General features: G+C 53.2%; 1 protein-coding gene across 4 annotated transcripts in view; it reads left to right on the top strand.

The window, feature by feature from the left end:
* Positions 1 to 18,172, top strand: part of MAPKBP1 (mitogen-activated protein kinase binding protein 1) — a 62,864-nt gene extending 44,692 nt beyond the window's left edge. The window contains exons 4-32 of one of the 4 annotated variants that reach the window (XM_036445197.2): positions 2,052 to 2,114; positions 2,301 to 2,358; positions 3,090 to 3,260; positions 3,608 to 3,745; positions 3,932 to 4,114; positions 4,333 to 4,350; positions 4,662 to 4,822; positions 5,580 to 5,769; positions 6,312 to 6,458; positions 6,679 to 6,854; positions 7,573 to 7,664; positions 7,915 to 8,040; positions 8,419 to 8,489; positions 8,648 to 8,769; positions 9,046 to 9,121; positions 9,229 to 9,340; positions 9,514 to 9,577; positions 9,786 to 9,920; positions 10,109 to 10,245; positions 10,449 to 10,504; positions 11,537 to 11,764; positions 12,156 to 12,322; positions 12,517 to 12,662; positions 12,782 to 12,979; positions 13,144 to 13,228; positions 13,482 to 13,762; positions 14,039 to 14,641; positions 15,058 to 15,143; positions 15,727 to 18,172. In XM_036445197.2, the coding sequence (XP_036301090.1) occupies positions 2,052 to 2,114; positions 2,301 to 2,358; positions 3,090 to 3,260; positions 3,608 to 3,745; positions 3,932 to 4,114; positions 4,333 to 4,350; positions 4,662 to 4,822; positions 5,580 to 5,769; positions 6,312 to 6,458; positions 6,679 to 6,854; positions 7,573 to 7,664; positions 7,915 to 8,040; positions 8,419 to 8,489; positions 8,648 to 8,769; positions 9,046 to 9,121; positions 9,229 to 9,340; positions 9,514 to 9,577; positions 9,786 to 9,920; positions 10,109 to 10,245; positions 10,449 to 10,504; positions 11,537 to 11,764; positions 12,156 to 12,322; positions 12,517 to 12,662; positions 12,782 to 12,979; positions 13,144 to 13,228; positions 13,482 to 13,762; positions 14,039 to 14,641; positions 15,058 to 15,143; positions 15,727 to 15,954 (4,318 nt within the window). In that variant the 3' untranslated portion in view covers positions 15,955 to 18,172. The remainder of the gene's footprint in view (positions 1 to 2,051; positions 2,115 to 2,300; positions 2,359 to 3,089; positions 3,261 to 3,607; positions 3,746 to 3,931; positions 4,115 to 4,332; positions 4,351 to 4,661; positions 4,823 to 5,579; positions 5,770 to 6,311; positions 6,459 to 6,678; positions 6,855 to 7,572; positions 7,665 to 7,914; positions 8,041 to 8,418; positions 8,490 to 8,647; positions 8,770 to 9,045; positions 9,122 to 9,228; positions 9,341 to 9,513; positions 9,578 to 9,785; positions 9,921 to 10,108; positions 10,246 to 10,448; positions 10,505 to 11,536; positions 11,765 to 12,155; positions 12,323 to 12,516; positions 12,663 to 12,781; positions 12,980 to 13,143; positions 13,229 to 13,481; positions 13,763 to 14,038; positions 14,642 to 15,057; positions 15,144 to 15,726) is intronic. The other 3 variants (XM_045583604.1, XM_036445213.2, XM_045583608.1) reach the window with 3 other exon arrangements.
* The last annotated feature ends 240 nt before the right edge of the window (positions 18,173 to 18,412 follow it).

Raw genomic sequence — 18,412 nt, 5'->3', positions numbered from 1 at the left:
TTACGGGACTCAGCTGGTTGGGCCAGCCCAGCCCTTGTTGTGTTGAGGATTTCAGCCAGCACTGCTGCCAGGGCCTGTGAAGATGACTCCTGCTGTGCTGGGTTGGGTCAAAGGACTAGGAGGCCAAGGGCCAAATATCATGCAAACTGAGCCCCACCCTCTCTCCCTGGCAGACTGAGGAGCTTGCTCAAAGGTTAAAGACTGAGAAGACATCCACACAGTGTTTTGTTGTTGTTAATCCTCACCCAAGGATATTTTTTCCATTGATTTTTTTGCTTGTTTTAGAGAAAGTGGCAGGGAGAGAGAGGGAGAGGGGAAAGGGAAGAGGAGAGAGACAGCTTCCCATAACCACACCCCTCAACCTTCCCTCCGCATCTCCTAACCTTTCCTTGTTCTCCTTTCCTCACTCCTTTCCCTTTTTCTTTTTAAATGTATTTTTATTGATTCAGAGAGGAAGGGAGAGGGAAAAACTTCAATGATGAGAGAAAACCATTGGTTGGCTGTCTCCTGCACGCCCCCCACTGAGGGTTGAGCCTGTAGCCCAGCATGTGCCCTTGACTGGAATCGAATCCAGGACCCTTCAGTCTGCAGGCCAACACACCGTCCACTGAGCCAAACCAGCTAGGGCTCTCCCTTTTCTTTTTATACCAACATGCAGTCTCCTGCTTCCCTTTCAGAATGCCATGTCAGGAGAAGTTCTATTTATTTATTTATTTTTATCCTCACCCGAGAATATGGCTTTTTAAAAAATTGTTTTTGAGAGAGAGAAACATCAATGTGAGAAGCATCAATCAGTTGGCTCCTGTATACACCCCAATTGGGGATCAAACCCACAACCTTGGTATGCGCCCTGACTTGTAATCAAACCTGCAACCCTTTGGTGTATGGGATGATGCTCCAATCAGCTGAGCCCTCCAGCCAGGGCTATTTTTCGTGTTGTTTGTTTTGTTTTTTGAGAAAAAAGAATTACATCTTTATTTTCATTAACATTTAGAATTTCCTTCTAGTTTTTTCAATTATAGTAGACAGACCTTGTTATATTAGTTTCAGATGTACATCCCAGTAATTAAACATCATATACCCATTTCACACCATACATAGTTATTACAATATTATTTACTAGATTCCTTATGCCGTACTTTATATCCCTATGACTATTCTGTAAAAACCAATCTGTACTTCTTAATCCCTTCACCTTTAGCTCGAGTGCACATACATACACGTCTACACACACACACACACACACACACACACACACACCAGGGCTGGGAACCTGTAACCCAGGTACGTGCCCTAGACTGGGAATTAAACCGAGACCCTTTGGTGCACGGCCGACACTCTGAACATTGAGCCACACTGGCCAGGGCCCACGTCAGTGCTTTTGAGGTCTGTTCTCTTGAGAGGACCTCAACAAGCTGGGCACAGGGGGAACTTTGGATGTCTTTGCCAAGTTCTGCCCTCACTTCAACATCTGCATTGTTGTTCCCACGGGTGTGATAATGAGTTGTCCTCTTTATTCCTTTTTACAATTTTGGCCTCCCACTCTCTTCCTCATCTGATACGTTGTGTGTTGTGTGTGTGTGTGTGGGGGGGAGTGGAGTGGGCACATTCCTGCACAGTACACATGTAGGTGTACATGTGGGAGGCCTCACCTCTCTTTGGCGCACAAATGCTTGACACGTGTGTATCCAAGTCTGTGAACCAGCTATACACCATCGCTTGCATTGCCCAAATCATGTACTCTTACTTCCTGTACCCCTTCCTGGGCTGTGTGTGAGGACTGTGGGAAGGACTGTGTCCCAGCTGCCCTTTCTGAGTATGGCCAGAGATGGCGCTGGTGTATAGGGACCCCTTTCAACCTCATGGGGCTGCAGAGATAGACCCTGTGGGCAAGGAAAGGAAGCAAGAACAGATTGCAGAAGAAAGCAGTCCCTTATCCTTAGTGGCAAGCAGAGCCTCTCTGCTGGGTGACTGGGACCCCCAGATGGCCCGGGAGCTCCTTGGGGAGCTGTGGTTTGGCGCTAAGTCTGTTGTCTCACTCATCTCCCCAGGTGTGTGGTCGTGCTGTTCAACCCCCGGAAACACAAACAGCACCACATCCTCAACAGTTCCAGGTAAGTGGTCTGGGCCCTCAGAGAGCAATCCCTCTTCCTGTGGACCTGTTTGGGCCCCAAGGCCAAAGAGGGGAATGCCACATGTGCCATTGATGGCTACCGGTCTTGCCTTTTGAGGGAACTGTGAGGGAGCAAGGCTTAGGCCAGGCTGCCAGTGGCCCTCTGAGCCTGCCTCATCTCTTGCAGGAAAACCATCACTGCTCTTGCCTTCTCCCCTGATGGCAAGTACTTGGTCACTGGAGAGGTGAGTGAGGAGAAGGGGCTACAGTTCCCTGAAGAGGACGGGTGGTCTGGCCTCAGCTGAGAGCTACAATTCTAGGCCTAGTTAGGGCTGCTGCAACTTTGGCTTCCAAAACAAAAGCCAAATGCTGATGTTTGCTACACCTTAAAACAGTGGTTCTCAAGCTTCAGAGTGGATCCGAATCACCTGGGGGGGGCTTGTTAAAGTGCACAGTGGTAGGCCTAACCCCAGTTTTTGATTCTGTAAGATTTGGATGAGGCTCCAAAATTTGTATTTCTAACAAGTTCCCACATGCTGATCCTGCTGGTTTGGGAAGCACTTTCAAAACCACTGCCTTAAAATATTTTTTATCCCCAGCGGCCCCTGCTGGGCACATGAGGAATACCTCTTTTTGCAGAGGTAGTGGGCGCGGAAATAGGCATGAATAGTAGTAGTTCTCAACCCTGGCTGCCCATTGAATCACTCAAGGAGCTTTGAACAAAAAAAAGATGTAGACCCTCACCCGGAGATATTTAACATAATCGGGGGTCGTTTTCTCCCTGATACTTACTGTTGTCCTGAGACATTTGTTGTTTCCTCTCTACCTTTGCCCTGTAGCACTCTGCTCTTGACTCTTGGCAGAAGGTGATTAGAGAGGTTGTATCTAGTAGCTGAGGAGGCGAGGGCCCCCACTTTGAAAGGTTAGTGGGGTCTCTATGCTTCTGGCCCTCACTTCCAGTTCTTCCTCCCTGCAGAGTGGGCACATGCCAGCAGTGCGGGTTTGGGACGTGGCTGAGCGTAGCCAGGTGGCAGAGCTGCAAGAGCATAAGTACGGTGTGGCTTGCGTGGCCTTTTCCCCTAGCGCCAAGTACATTGTCTCCGTGGGCTACCAACACGACATGATCGTCAACGTCTGGGCCTGGAAGGTGAGTGGGCTGGGTGGGCTGGGCTGGCAGCCTCATGAGGGTTCAAGGGCCAGTTGGGGATCCAGGAAGATACCGACCTGAGTCCCTTCACTCTACTCTGCTAATCTCATCTCATTCTAGAAAATGATCTGAATCAGAAAATAGCAACTATAGCCAAGCTTGTTGGTAGAAAGGGCTTAGCTTCATGCGGTTAGGACTTCCGTAGGAAATGAATCTCTTCAACTCCTCTGAAAAGGGATTCTTCATCTCCCCCCCTTCTTTTCAGACCAATAAGTCATGAAAAGAAAGGTCTTTTCTTTCAAAGCTCAGAGTCAGAATCTTGATTCTCCCTTTGGCTTTCCCTCCAGAAAAACATTGTGGTGGCCTCCAATAAGGTGTCCAGTCGGGTGACAGCCGTGTCCTTCTCTGAAGATTGCAGCTACTTTGTCACTGCAGGGAACCGACACATCAAATTCTGGTACCTTGATGACAGTAAGACCTCAAAGGTGAGATGCTGAGGCTGGAAATAGCCAGCAGGGTCAGGGCCTGCTCATTTGGGCCCTTTGCTGTTTGCTCAGCAGCTGCACGGAAGTTCTGGAGGAGCCAGATGCTCTCAGGACCGCGGGGTAGTCTCAAAGAGCAAGGGGGCGGGCTCTGGGGTAGATGGGTAGGCAACAGTGATGTCTCCACAGGTCAATGCCACTGTGCCCCTGCTGGGCCGCTCAGGGCTGCTGGGGGAGCTACGGAACAACCTGTTCACTGACGTGGCCTGTGGCCGAGGGAAGAAAGCAGACAGTACCTTCTGCATCACATCCTCAGGACTGCTGTGCGAGTTCAGTGACCGGAGGCTTCTGGATAAGTGGGTGGAGCTGAGAGTGAGTACCCCTGGCCCAGTTGGTTGGGGCTGTGCATGTAATGGCTCAGGTGAGAATTGATACCTGTGGCTTATACCAGGGGCTGAGCCCCTGTGCATGCAGGAGGGGACCCCAGGAGAGAGAAGCTCGGCCCAGTTTCAGCCCAAGGAGATCTGTATAACTGCCTCCTCTCTGCTCTCTTTCTGTCTGTCTTTCCCCTGCTTTCCTCTTGTGCTCAGAACACAGACAGCTTCGCAGTAAGTGATCCCTAGACTCTCCTGTCCTTCTCGTGCTATTTCTTTCTCTTTGCTGGGCTTTTCCTGCTTTGTTTTCTTTGCCAAAATCTCTAATACCTTAGGAGGGTCCCTGACTCCCATCCCCCAAAAGGCTCATGACTGGGGGCCCTCTGGCCACCTGCTGCTGGAGGGAGGGGCATCTCTGGATAACAGCTGATAGGCTCAGGCCAGAGCAGCCGGGCCGCTGCCTTGGCTGGTCTCTCCCCTTGGCAGGTGATTGTGGAGGAGGGGTGGCAGGTGGCCTCTGCTGACCTGAGCCCCTCTGCCTGCAGACCACCGTGGCCTACTGCATCTCTGTGAGCCAAGACTACATCTTCTGTGGCTGTGCTGATGGCACCGTGCGCCTCTTCAACCCCTCTAACCTGCACTTTCTCAGCACCCTTCCCCGGCCCCATGCCTTGGGGACAGACATTGCCAGTGTCACTGAGGCCAGGTGAGCTATGTGGGCCCCTGCGTCCGTTCACAGCCTCATGCTGTGCTCTGCCTTTAGGGAACAGGTGAAGGGTATCAGTGCCCCTAGGATAACTAGAATACCTCTGTAGACAAACAAATTTGGCTTTATTGGTACTTGTTGCAACCAGGGAGAAATGGGGAGTATCTCAGTAAGTGGGGGCTATTTTAAGTGTAGGGTATTGTAAGATTTGAGATATTATGTGAGGTGATTTTAGAAAGGTGCAGGGATTGAAATTTTGCTGTTGGACGCTGTCAGAAAGTGGGGGCAATTCTATAATTAGTCATCCTAATAATTTTCACCTTAAGAAGTGGGACTAAAGCTGTAATTGGTAAAGCAGCAGCACTCAATTCTGACAGACAGGAAAGGGTGGTATTTGGTTATTTTTGTGGTCTGCTCAGTAATCTTGTTTTTATCTCTGTCAGACACAATGGCAGTAGTCTTGTTTCATTTTGCTCTGCCATGGCCATAGAGTGACCCCGTGTGACGTTGGTGTTCTGTGACATTGTGTTCATCAGGAGAACACCATGGCCCAGCGGCTAGTGCCAGGTCAGCTCCCAGCTGACGGCCGTCAGAGGCTGTTAGGTCTTTCTTAGGCAACTGCTTTCAAACCTGCGTTTCTGGAGAGGGCTCCCATGCCCTGCACCTTCCTTCGTGGGTTAGTTTCTGTTCTCACTCCTTTCAGTCCTCCATTTTATCAGCTCTGCACTCACCAGTTTGCTTACCTTCTTCCCCACAGTCGCCTCTTCTCTGGAGCAGCCAATGCCAGGTATCCAGACACCATCGCCTTGACCTTTGATCCCACTAATCAGTGGCTGTCTTGTGTATACAACGACCACAGCATTTATGTTTGGGATGTGAGGGACCCCAAGAAAGTGGGCAAGGTGTACTCGGCTCTGTATCATTCCTCCTGCGTCTGGAGTGTAGAGGTACGTAGGCTGGGATGCCATTGTTTAGACGGAAAGTGGGATCCCCAAGTATAACGTTATGTTCCCGCTGCCTCCTTGTTTCTCTAGCAACATCCCTGTATCTCCACCTGTCTTCAGATGGTCCTGATGATTGAGCTTGAATTTTATGCTTCTATATCTTAGGCTTCTTCCAATGTGGCCCTGTCCATTCTTAGCTTTTCTGAGGCTCAGTGATTTTGGACAAATTAATGAACTTGACCGAACTTCAGTTTCCTCTACTGTAAAGTGATGTACCTGATTCACCTAATTGTTTTAAGAAGTAAATGAAATAATGTTAAGTAGGAGACATAGAAGAGTCCCTGGTATATAGTAGGTGCTTGGCTAATGTGCTTTCCCTTAGTGATTATGAAGAACATCTAATAATTATGGCTTGCTTACTATGTGACAGACACTAGGCTAAGTCATTGCCAATGAGATTATCCCTTCAATCTCATTCCCTTTTTCCCTGGGCAAAGGACTGCTCCCTACCTGGAGATCTGACTTGGTTCCCTCTGCCCCTTCAGGTCTACCCAGAAGTGAAGGACAGCAACCAAGCCTGCCTCCCCCCCAGTTCCTTCATCACCTGTTCCTCAGACAACACCATCCGCCTGTGGAACACCGAGAGCTCCGGGGTGCATGGCTCCACCCTGCACCGCAACATCCTCAGCAATGTGAGCCCTGCGGCCTCAGGGCCCCGCTCTATACTTAGTATTCCCACCCCTCAGCCTTCATACCTTCTCAGGAAAGGGGCCCCCAGACCTTGGTCTTCCAGCTCTGATTTGACTGGTCCCTTTAAGCCAAAGGCTTATCTTGTCCAGCAATCCTCTTCCCTTGCAGTTATATTGGCTCAGGCCTGCCTTACCCACTTCTTCTCTGCATCTGCTCCACCAGGACCTCATTAAGATCATCTATGTGGATGGGAACACTCAGGCTCTGCTGGACACTGAGCTGCCTGGAGGAGACAAAGCTGATGGGTCCCTGATGGACCCCCGTGTGGGCATCCGTTCTGTGTGCATCAGCCCAAACGGACAGCATCTAGCTTCGGGGGACCGTATGGGCACGCTAAGGTAATGGCAGGCCTGGGGTGGATGCTGACTGTGTCTCATGGTGCGGGCGGGGGACTTAGGTTTCCAAGGACAGAAAAGTTTGGTTCAAAAAGATTGGGGGAGATATTTATATATAAGGGAAAGGTAACCTCACAATGCAGAAACCATCCTCAAACAATGATTAAGCTTAATATCTTCATGTCAGCATCATAAAGCCCATAATATGATATAGAAATAAGGACATAGCATTGTTTCTGTGGTATTTTTGCCAAAAAAGCATACACTCATTCCAATCATGAGAAGACATCAGACAAACTCAAAGTGAGGTACATGTGACAGTACCTATATTGATCAATACTCTTCAAAAGCATCAGGGTCATGAAAGGTGAGGAAAGACTGAAGAACTATTCAAGACTGAAAGAGGCTAAAGATAAATATCAACTAAATGCAAATTGAATAGGATCCTTGATTCAGAAAAAGAACATTGTGGGAAAACTGCTGAAATTCAAGAAAAGCTTTTTTATTATTAGTATTGTATGAATGTAAATTTCCTGGCTTTGGTCATTGTGTGCATTTGGGAAAGCTAGGTAAAGGAAATATGGAAACTACTTATTACAACTTTCTCTAAGCCTAAAAAAAAATAGTAAATGTTGGAAAAGGTTGGGGGAGAGGTTGTAGCAGAGAAAACAGCGTGAATCCTCTTTCTGAACCTGGCAATGACCTCTCCTCATTTTTGCAGGGTGCACGAGCTGCAGTCGCTCAGTGAGATGCTGAAGGTGGAGGCCCATGACTCAGAAATTCTGTGCCTGGAGTACTCTAAGCCAGATACAGGTCAGGAGGATACCGGGTCCCTAGCCCAGAATGGCACAGGGCTCCTCCCATCCTGCTAGTGCCACTTACTCTGTCCTGGCTCTTGGGTGTGAGACTGAAAGTCCTTTGAATCATTTGGTGTCTTCGCAGGTTTGGAGGAGGACAGCTCCATCTCTGCTCCCTGGGGCTCAGTTACTGCAGGCCTCTTTGCCTGGCTCAGGTAGGGGCCTGCTCTGGGCACTTGTGGGCTGACGAGTTCTTCTAACCCCAGGTCTGAAGCTGCTAGCGTCAGCAAGCCGGGACAGGCTGATCCATGTACTGGATGCTGGACGGGAGTATAGCCTACAGCAGACTTTGGACGAGCACTCGTCCTCCATCACTGCTGTCAAGTTTGCAGGTGGGGGCTGGGTAATTGAGACACATTCTGCCATCTACCACCATCATTCTTACCCCTCTCCCCACTGCCACCCACCTTGCACCTCTGTGAGAGGGGTGTGCCTATCATGGGGAATGTTGGACAGCTACTGGGAGGCCTGGGGCTGGATGGGAAGGCAGGTGGAATGTAAACTCTTAGTCCGGGGCATCCTGAGCCAGCCAGGTTGGCTGAGGATAGGGGTAAAGGAAAGCCCAGGTTTGGAGGGAAGCATCCTATTTAATTGGTTGTCCCAGTTATGTAGAGTAGTTCAGTAAGGGGGAACTATGGGGGAAAGGCAGAGGAAAAGCTGGCCCCACGTGGTGAGAACAGTGGGAATAACTAGGCCTCTCTCTTCTGTAGCCAGTGATGGGCAAGTCCGCATGATCAGCTGTGGAGCAGACAAGAGCATCTACTTCCGCACTGCACAGAAGGTGAGGGGATGGGTTTCTGTGAATGGTGCAGTGAGGGTGCTGGGAGTCTCTCCCATTCCCCGACCTGAGGTTATGAGAGGTGAAGAGAGAAAGCAGAGCTCTCTGGGCCTGGTGAGACATTTGGGCTTGGGGTCTGTCCCTATGCTCCACCCCTGCAGTCTGGAGATGGAGTCCAGTTTACACGGACACACCACGTGGTACGGAAGACGACCCTCTATGACATGGACGTGGAGCCCAGCTGGAAGTACACGGCTATTGGTTGCCAGGACCGAAATATTCGGTGGGCATCTTTTTTTCAGACCATCTGACCACATTCCTTGATGCCCAAAGGGGTCAGCTCTAGACTCCTCAGTCCCCATGTCTGCCTTTTTGTCCAGCACTTTGTGACCCCTTGAGCCTATGGAATGAGTACTTTGCCTCACCCAAGGGTGGTGGTCCCTTTGGTTAGGGGAGTGGCTCCTATAGAGGACGTAGGCATGAATTTTGGCATTTCTGCCAGTCAGGTGTGCTTGGTGGTGACTCTTCCTCATGTGACTGAGAATTTGCTTCTTCACAGGATCTTTAACATCAGCAGCGGGAAGCAGAAGAAGCTGTATAAAGGGTCGCAGGGTGAGGATGGCACCCTGATTAAGGTAAGGGCCATAGATGGGCTCTGGGCTAGAGAACAGGAGGATGGGTTACTAGGTGGAGGCGAACCAGTGCTTCCCATCTTCTCCCAGCTGTGTGTCACCCTCCTCAGGTGCAGACAGACCCCTCAGGGATCTACATTGCCACCAGCTGTTCTGACAAGAACCTCTCCATTTTTGACTTCTCCTCAGGCGAGTGTGTGGCCACCATGTTTGGCCACTCAGGTGAGTGTAGCCCCAATACTCTACCACTGGAACTTGACTCTCTTCCTTTAGTTTTTTGGGACTTATCAGAACTATCTGGCCCTCCCTTCCAACCAACCCCGACCTCCACTGTTGGAATAGAAGCTTGGCTGGGACTTCAGGAGCTCATAGGTCATATTCTTTGTTCTTCCCAGAGATTGTCACTGGCATGAAATTTAGTAATGACTGCAAACATCTCATCTCTGTGTCGGGAGATAGGTGAGCAGAAGCCACAGCACATCTTCTCTCCCCGCCCCCGCCCCCTCTTCACCTCATGATGTCTCTGGGAAGCAGGGCTGGACCTGAGCCGGCACTACAGGGTGGCTCTGGTCTCCTGGTCAGCCCATGGAGAAGGGGAACTAATGGTGTTGCTGCCCCAGAGTTCTGCCCTCCCCCCAGCCTCACACAAGTCTGTGGCTCTCCCCAGCTGCATATTTGTGTGGCGCCTGAGCTCTGAGATGACCATCAGCATGAGGCAGCGTCTCGCTGAGCTGCGCCAGCGGCAGCGAGGGGTCAAGCAGCAAGGACCATCCTCTCCCCAAAGGGCCGCTGGACCCAGTCGGTGAGAACAGAGTATGGGATATGGGCCAGCAGTGGGTGGGCGTCCACGTTGCTTGCTGTCATCTTACTGCTCCTCTTTGCTCTGGACCTGGACCTCTCAGCAACTCTGTATCCCCCAATACCTGTTTGTCACATGAAGACTTATGACATTGCTCTCTTTTCCCATGACCTTTCTTGTCTTGGACTCAGGCACGAGGCCCCGACGATGCTCTCTTCTGGACCAGCTCTCTCATCAGACAGTGACAAGGAGGGAGAAGATGAGTGCACTGAAGAAGAAGAACTTCCAGCTCTGCCCATCCTTGCCAAGGGCACCAAGAAAGAGCCAGGTCTGTGGAAGTCTGGATGGGGCTAGACAGGCACCAGTGGGTGTAGTGGCTGGGTATACTCTTTCTGGGACTGTGGGGCTAAGAGCAATGTGAGCTGAGGAAACTGGAGCATCATTGTGGCCACATAGGGTATGGACTGGTGTGGGCCAGGGCTCTGGGGTGGGTGGGCAGGAGACATTCCCTGACTGCCTGTCTCTGTCTAGCCTTGGTGCCCAGCCCAGCCCTGCCCCGAAGCCTGTCCCACTGGGAAATGAGTCGGGTGAGTCACCATTGTTAAAACGCCCTTCCAGTGTTGCAGGGGTGAAGGAAGGTGAAATCGGGCTCTCCGGGCTTGGCAAGGCATTTGCCTGTGGGGTCTTCCCACATGCTCCACCCTCTGTGTCCAAGGAAGAACCTGTGGGAGGAGTTTGGGTGGCTAGGTGGTCCCAGGTTGGGAAGATAAAGCTCAGGTGTTTCCTTCCTGTGGGCCAGATGAGGCGCCCCAAGGATTAGTCACCGCCAGGGGAAGCGCTCCACTTGTTCAGCTGCCTGGGGGCCTGGGAGTAAATGTGAACAAAGAACAGGTTGAGGTGGGGAGTAGAAAGGGGGTTTCTGAGTCAAATGGTTAGAAGTAAAGTTCAAGAAAATCAAAGACCCAAAGAGCAGAAATGTGGAGGAACTGTAGTTCTAAAGATCCCAGGTGAGGAGGTAAGTTCAAAACTTCCTGATGGTTGGTGTAGCCAGAGGGGGGATAAAGGCTTTCAGAGCAGGGCCCAAGGCAGCTCAGTCCTCACTCGTCCATGTCGGGATTTCAAGCGCGAGCGCCTTTCACTGTCCCGCAGCAGTCACCTGGGAGGCGGGTGTGGTGTCCCTGTGCGTTGTGACCGGGCCAGGTGTCTCCAGGCTGGGCAGTTGGTTTGCTGTTGGTGCTGTGGACTTGGGGCCCTTGTTGGGGCTGAAATTATGAGGTATCTATAATACCAGATGAAGACCTAGACCAGAAGGTTCTCTAAGACAGGGCATAGAGTGGAGCTAAGAGTATGAACTCTGGAGCCAGACTACCTGAGATATAACCTACAGGCAGGCCACCTACTGTCTGTGGGACTTGGGCAAGTTACTTAAGCCTGCTTTGCTTCATCTGTAAATATGGGGATAATATTAGTACCTACTTCATTAGATGGTTGTGAGGTTTGAATGAGCTAATACAAGAAAAGTGGCTGGCACACAGTATGTGATATGTGAAATGTTTGCTAAAACTCTTGTGTGATTGGCTTGATACTGTTACACCTCTCACACTCTTACCCCACACCAGGCACAAGAGACAGTGGAGTTCCTGGGTCCAGTTCCCGCAGCCAACCAAGGACCCAGGAGAAGGGGGCGCTGGGCTCAGTCAGGCGCGGAGCTGAGCGTTCGCTCCATGTTGGACCTGCGGCAGCTGGAGACACTGGCTCCAAGCTCTAGGGCTCCTAGCAGGGACTCTCTGGCCAGGACCTCATCTGGTTCTGGGAAGCATGGTCAGCAGGCCCCTGAGACCTTACAGGTGAGCCAGTTTCTCCTAGTTCCCTAGAGATCTCCAAGCAGCCTTAGCCAACAGCTGGAATTGAGCCCTGGTCCAGTAATGCTCGCTTTGCCCCTGTGGCACATGGGTAACCCAAATTGCAAATCCAGGGGGGGCTGGCCAGCTGTGTGATTGTCTTGGGAGAGGTTCCTTGGGAGGCTGATGATGTTACGTGGTGGATGGAGGTTTGCAGTCAGAGTGCTAATATAGTTCTTCTAAAAGCTCAGGAACACCAACCTGGCTTCCTGGTGTCTATCCTTAGTTGGGATATTCAGCTTTTCCCAGAGTTGGCGCCCACCAAAACCTCGTCCACTTCTCTTTCCCAGAGCCTCTGTCATATCAACCCCAGTAATACCCCTTTGTGTGTTTCCAGAATGAAAAGTCCCCTCAGCCTCACCCTTCCCAACCCTGTTCCTGCCCCCACATTATCCGGTTGTTGTCCCAAGAGGAAGGGGTCTTTCCCCAAGATCTGGAGCCTACACCCACCGAAGATGGTATTGTCTACCCAGAGCCGAGTGACAGCCCCACCCTGGATACCAGGCAAGGGTTCTGCCACCACCAGACCCCTGGGGACATGCAGCCCACTGTCTTCCCTTCCCTTGGGGCTTGCCTATCATGTCACCACTTCCTCATCCCCAGTCCTGTCACAGGTGGGGGAGGAGGAAGGCAGAAGTTCAGGGGGGGCTGCTGCTAAACCCTGCTCATTCCTCCTCCGCTGCTGGCCTTCCTGGCAGTGAGTTCCAGGTGCAGGCACCAGCTCGAGGGACCGTGGGAAGAGTGTATCCAGGCAACAGGGGCTCAGAGAAGCACAGCCCTGACAGTGCCTGCTCTGTGGATTATAGCAGCAGCCGCCTTTCCAGCCCTGAGCACCCCAATGAAGGTGAGGCTGCAGCCTTGAGGGAGGCCCAGAACCAGGCAGGTCAGTGGGCTGAGGTGGCGTGGAGGCTCTGGTGGCAGATGAGTACAGCATGGTGCCTTTGTCCCCTCCTCCGCTTCTAGACTCTGAAAGCACGGAGCCCCTGAGTGTGGATGGCATTTCCTCAGACCTCGAAGAGCCAGCTGAGGGCGAGGAGGAAGAGGAGGAAGAGGAGGGAGGCACTGGTCCCTATGAGCTGCAGGAAGGCAGCCCCCGGACCCCGGACCAGGAGCAGTTCCTAAAACAGCACTTTGAGACTCTGGCCAATGGGGCTGCTCCAGGTGTGGTCACATGGCTGATGTAGGGCCTCCAATCAGCACTGCTCCCCTCTGCCTGGCTGAACGGGAAGGTCCAAGGGCAGGCCATGCTCTGCGGTTGCCTTCTCCAGGGGGTAGAATCTGGGGCAAGGGTTTGCTTCAGTTCACAGTTTCTGTCACCCTGGCAGGGGGCCCAGTCCGGGTACCAGAGAGGACAGAGTCTCAGAGCATCTCTTCACGATTCCTTTTGCAAGTGCTGACGCCCCCACTCAGGTACTCCCACAGCAGCTCTCTCTCTGCCCCAGGAGCTCCCCTCTCCTGACCTCCCAGTCCTGCCCCTGGGGCAGCATGGAACCCCCCTCTCCCTAAGGCCTCCCATACCCACCGGTATTTTGCACTCCTAAGTTTTAGGACAACTGCCTTGGCTGGCTTTATGCCTGCCTGCCCTCTCCTAGTGCTCTCTAGTGCTGTGAGAGCGTCTCCCATCTTCCTCCTCCAGTCCTTCTTCCGTGTTTCCTCCCTGCAGGGAACCGTCCCCGTCTTCCTCAAGCCTGGCACTGACGCTGCAGCCAGTGCAGGTGCCGCAGGCTTCTGGCGAGCAGCTGAGAGGCAATGGTGCTAATCCTCCAGGAGCACCCCCCGAGGTGGAGCCCTCCCCGAGAAACCCCGGTCCGCAGGCAGCCCCTGTGCTGTTGCCTCGCCGCCGGGTCAATGCGGACAGCAGCTGGATCTCCAAGAGCATGGCCACAGCCAACCCCTTGTGTGGACTCCAGAAAGCCCCGTCCATGCAGAGCCTGGCACCACAAGGTGAGGGGCTGGTGGGCTCAGCGCCAGGGCGTGGGACGTGGGGCGTGGAGCATGAGCTGCTGGAGGAAGGAGGGCCTGATGCCGCCCTCTGTGCCATCTGCTTACCTCTGGGTGTCCTTTAGTGCAGCGCTCGCCAACCTTGCGGACCTCGCAGACCACCGGTTGGTGCCCACTGCTTTAGTGGGCGTGTGCAAGGCTCAGTGGGTCTTTGGGAGCCTTGGCATCTGAGACACCTTCATTACCACCTGACCCGCATTTATTCTGTCTCTTCTGTAGGTGGGGCTCTTCTGCCAGGCCCATTGCACTTGCGGGAGATGGAAGCCCAGGAGGGCCTACGTTCCCTGCCCCAGGCTGATGACCGGCTGTCTCTGTCTCGGCCCCACTCCTACCAAAACCCCACCACCAGTTCCAAGGCCAAGATATCCCGCAGCATCTCTGTTGGGGAGAACCTGGGCCTGGCGGCTGAACCTCAAGCTCCTGCCCCCATCCGGGTCCCACCACTCAGGCAGCTGGCCCTGCCCAGCCGGGCTCACCTGGTCCTGGACATTCCAAAGCCGCTGCCTGATCGTCCTACCCTGGCCACCTTCTCACCTGTTACCAAGGGCCGGACCCCTAGTGAGGCAGAGCAGCCTGGCTCCCCAGTGGGCCCAGGAAAGGCTCACAGTCCATCTGAGAGACAGGCGTGTTTAGGGGAGGGTACCCCTCCCTGGCCTAGGACCGAGTGCCAGGTTCAACCTGGGCCCTATAGCCCTTGTGCCCAGCACCTGCCGGTCGGCAGCCTCCTCCAAGACCCCGAGATCTTGCAGCCCCCACCCCCTGAGAAGACTCCCAGCCCCATGGAGTGCACCAGGCCAGGGGCAGCCCTAAGCCAGGCCTCAGGTGTGCACAGCTCCCCAGCTTTCATCTCCCGCCCCATCCTCTCTCTCCCGTCTCTGTTGGCCGCTCTCTGGCTCCATTCCATTTCTGTGCGTCTAGCCTCTGGCGTTTTCGTCCTGTCTGCTCCTGTCTCGCTCCATAAGTCACACCCCTGATGGTGAGACACTCCTGCCAACCTTCATGATCTCTCTGACCCACTTGACCTCAGTGCCCTCTGGCCTCTGGGACTGGCCCTTTCCTTTGGACCTTATTTTCTGTTTGTTGGGAGGGCGTTGGGAGGAAGAGGCAAGAGGAAGAGACTGAGGGCAAGTGGAGGGGGTATGGTGCTGGAGGGTAGCCTGTCTTGCTCTGAGCAGCCATGCATGGGGAGGCCAGAAAGGGCAGGTTGGCTGGGCCTGAGCTGTATCTGTCTCTTCCAGAACCAGTGGTGAGCCTGGAGCAGTGCGAGCAGCTTGTGGCAGAGCTCCAGGGCAGCATGCGCCAGGCTGTGCAGCTCTACCACTTGGTACGTGTTGGGCTCCCCCCGGTGGGGAGACAGGGCACATCTGGAGTGCTAGCTCAGTATCCAGAATCTAATGAAAAGGCTCTTCCGCTGATGGGGGTGGAGCAATCAAGAACATCCTGGGCAGAGGAGACAAAGGGTTAGAGACCAGGTCAGGTCACTTGAATCAAGCACCTACTGGTTGTTTCTGACTAAGAGTTAATGACTTTCTCAGATCAGCAAGTGGGGTAGAGAGCCCGTGTGTCTTAGTTTGCTTAGGACCATCCCAGTTTATGCCTCTTGTCCCATTATAATTATTAATAATATCCCTATTCATATATAAAAACTATTTGGCTGCCTTGGACTATTCACCTTAAAAGAGGAGTTATTAACAAAATTCAGATGGTGACATCCTGTGATGAGCTCCGCTTTTGGGTCACTCCGAGTCTGCCTCCATCATCTTGGAGTGTGGAGTTCCCAGTCACACAGCTGGGCATGGAGTCCCTTCTTTGGGGGTGGGCTACCCAGGTGGAGCCCCTCCTTTTCATGTGTCCGTTGACTGATCCCTCCACTGTTCCTCCAACCCTCTCCTGGGGTCCTATTGCAGGTGGCTAGCTGCAAGACACCCTCAGTGGAGCAAAGTCGCATCACCCAGCTCCTCAGAAACACCTTCTCTTCAGTGCGGCAGGAGCTAGAAGCCCTGGCCGGGACAGTGCTGCCCAGCCCCGGTGGAAGCCCTGGGGCTGTGGGAGCAGAGCAAACACAGGCCCTGCTAGAGCAATACTCAGAGCTGCTGCTTCGAGCTGTGGAGCGTCGCATGGAACGCAGACTTTGAACTCCAGAAGCCTGTCCCAAGTGAATGCTCCCCCTGTTCCAAACTAGCCCCTCTCCACTCACTGAAACCTGTGGGGATGCTTGGACTGGACAGCAGTGATCGATGCTCAGGGGAAGCAGCTTTCCCAGCTGCTCCCCATGGAGCCCTGTATTTATTAATTTATTCCCCTGACTGTTGCCTCACTTTCTTGGAACTCCTGCCTCCACAACTCCTCTGGTAGCTCATGCAGGGGTTAGGCCTTGGGTTTTGTCATCTTGGTGCTGTGAGGAGTAGGAGGGTGGCCTGCCCTATCTAGGGGAGATCAGGAAGGGCTGGCCCTCTCTCTTCTTAGAAGCCATTTGAAATTACTGCAGGGATCAGCTCCCTGGGGTGGAGCGTGCACACAGGGTATTTTGTAGGTAGAGGTGAGAGGTAATGTGGTATTCAATACCCTTCAGCCAATAGCGGAGCCTCTCCTCTATCTCCACCTCCCCTCCCACACCAGCTTCACTCTCCTGGCTGCCAAAGCAGGGTTTATTCACTTTCCTCCAATTCCTGGCAGTTCAGAAAGGCAGAGCCCTCTGGCCCTTTGGGCATTCCCAGCCATCAAGAATGTACCGAGGCCCAAGCCCCCACATTCCACTCCTATTCCCCCTCCAGGAGGGCCCTAGCATTGTCTTTTTCCCTGTGCCCCTTTCTGTCTGGGCCAGAGCTTGTGGAGCCAGCGGTGGGACGTTGCTGCAGGACAGTAAAGCCCTCTGCTAGGCAGACATGAAGCTCTGGCTCCTTTCCTCAGCCCCTTGGCCTCCCCTATCCTCCAACTCTGGTCCCCAGCAGGCTGCTGGAGCCCAGAGGCCACCATCTCCCTGCATCCTGAGTGATGCTCAGTTAGAAGCCTGTGTTGGAGTTTCCCTCGAGGTTTACAGGGCACTGGCCCACCTTCTAAAGACCTTGGCCACAGATGAAATACACACACACACACACACACACACACACACCACCTACCACCTGTTGCATGTTCATTGCTAGAGTACTTGACTGACTCGTGTGCCTAGTTTCCTCTCATGTCCTGCCCCATCTTTACCACCCTGGCTCATGTGAAATGCCTGTCAAGAAGCACGAAGAGGTGGAACACACTAAACCCAAATTCTGGGTTCTCGATGTCCACAGTCAAGATGATATGAGATGGCCCAAAGGATACTCAATTTGGGTAGAAGGAGCCTCCTCAAAGGTAGTGCGGGCTCCCAGGGTGCTCTGATCCTGGAGGCTGAGGGGAGGAGGCACATGGGGTTGCAGCAGGGCCCAGAGACACACTGGAGAGGTGGTAGGAGGGACAGGTAAGTGGCAGAGGTGAGGGGATGAATGAGAATCAGAAGGGCAGTTCAGGGTGAGGGGAAGGGGGTAGGGCACAGTGGGCAGGGAGTGTAGGACCAAGTAGTGGAACAGTTATTGACGTATTGGGGTGAAGAACGTGTCTCTGGCCCTACTGCTTCCCCTGCCTCAGGTAAGGCAGGGCAGCTTTACTGTATGTAACTCCAGGCCACAAAAGCCCATTCTCTTATGGACAGGCCTTTGGGCCCTACTGACTAGGAAGAGGCTTAGAAAGAAGTTGGATTCTAAAGGGGGCCCAGCTCTGGGTCAGCCTGAGTGCACCTGAACAGATGAAGCCTATTTCACCCCATACTCTTCTCTACTACCACCACCTCTATAGCTAATCTACAGAGAAATCCTGAGCCCAAGAACTCTCACTCTGACGGACCCCCTGGCAGGGCTGCAGCTATGCTAGTCAGGGTTAGAGACACTTCCTGTACCCCAGCCCCACCTGGCATACCAGCCACAGCCCATCCCAGATAGGGCTCAGGCTGGACCCTCTGGGCTGGCTGGGTTCTTAGTAACCCTTACCCAGCCTATCCCTCACAAGGAGGAAGCAATACTCCAGCTAATGTTTGTGGGAAGGTGGCTGCCCTTTCCTACTCCTAGCCCAGCGTTTTGGGGGCCAGGAAGGTGGGGAATCCTGTGGCCCGGCCGGTGCCCACCCCCTTCTGCATGTCTGAGGCCACTGGCAGTTGCCGTTCTTGTTCAGATTTGCCCTGACCCAGTTTTGAAAGCCCTTATTTATAACTTTTATACTTTGTCCAGGCCCTGGCGCTTTCCCCCTCCCCAGGTCTTACGGGGCAGGGGCTGTTTTTAACATGTCAGTTTGTATTGATGTATGAACTGGTCAATAAACAATCATTTGTTAACTTTCCGACGCCAGCAAGTGGGGCAGACAATAGAAGGTGCTTCTCGCTCGCTGCATGGATAGTGGGATCCGCCGGTGCGCTGGTTGGGAGAAGGGAGCTCTGTCCAAGCAGCGGACAAAGTCGTGGGGAGTGCGAGGAGCTGGAGCCCTGGCATGGGCCTCGGGGAGGGCGGGACCTCGGGAGGGGTGGGGTCTCGGGAAGGGTGGGCGGGGCCCTGGGAGGGTGGAGCCTGGGAG

Source organism: Pipistrellus kuhlii, unplaced genomic scaffold (genome assembly GCF_014108245.1).
Source record: "Pipistrellus kuhlii isolate mPipKuh1 unplaced genomic scaffold, mPipKuh1.p scaffold_m20_p_1, whole genome shotgun sequence".
In the NCBI taxonomy this organism is placed as follows: Eukaryota; Metazoa; Chordata; class Mammalia; order Chiroptera; family Vespertilionidae; genus Pipistrellus; species Pipistrellus kuhlii.
The sequence above is the reverse complement of the archived record's forward strand: the minus strand, read 5'-3'. Positions and strand labels throughout refer to the sequence as shown.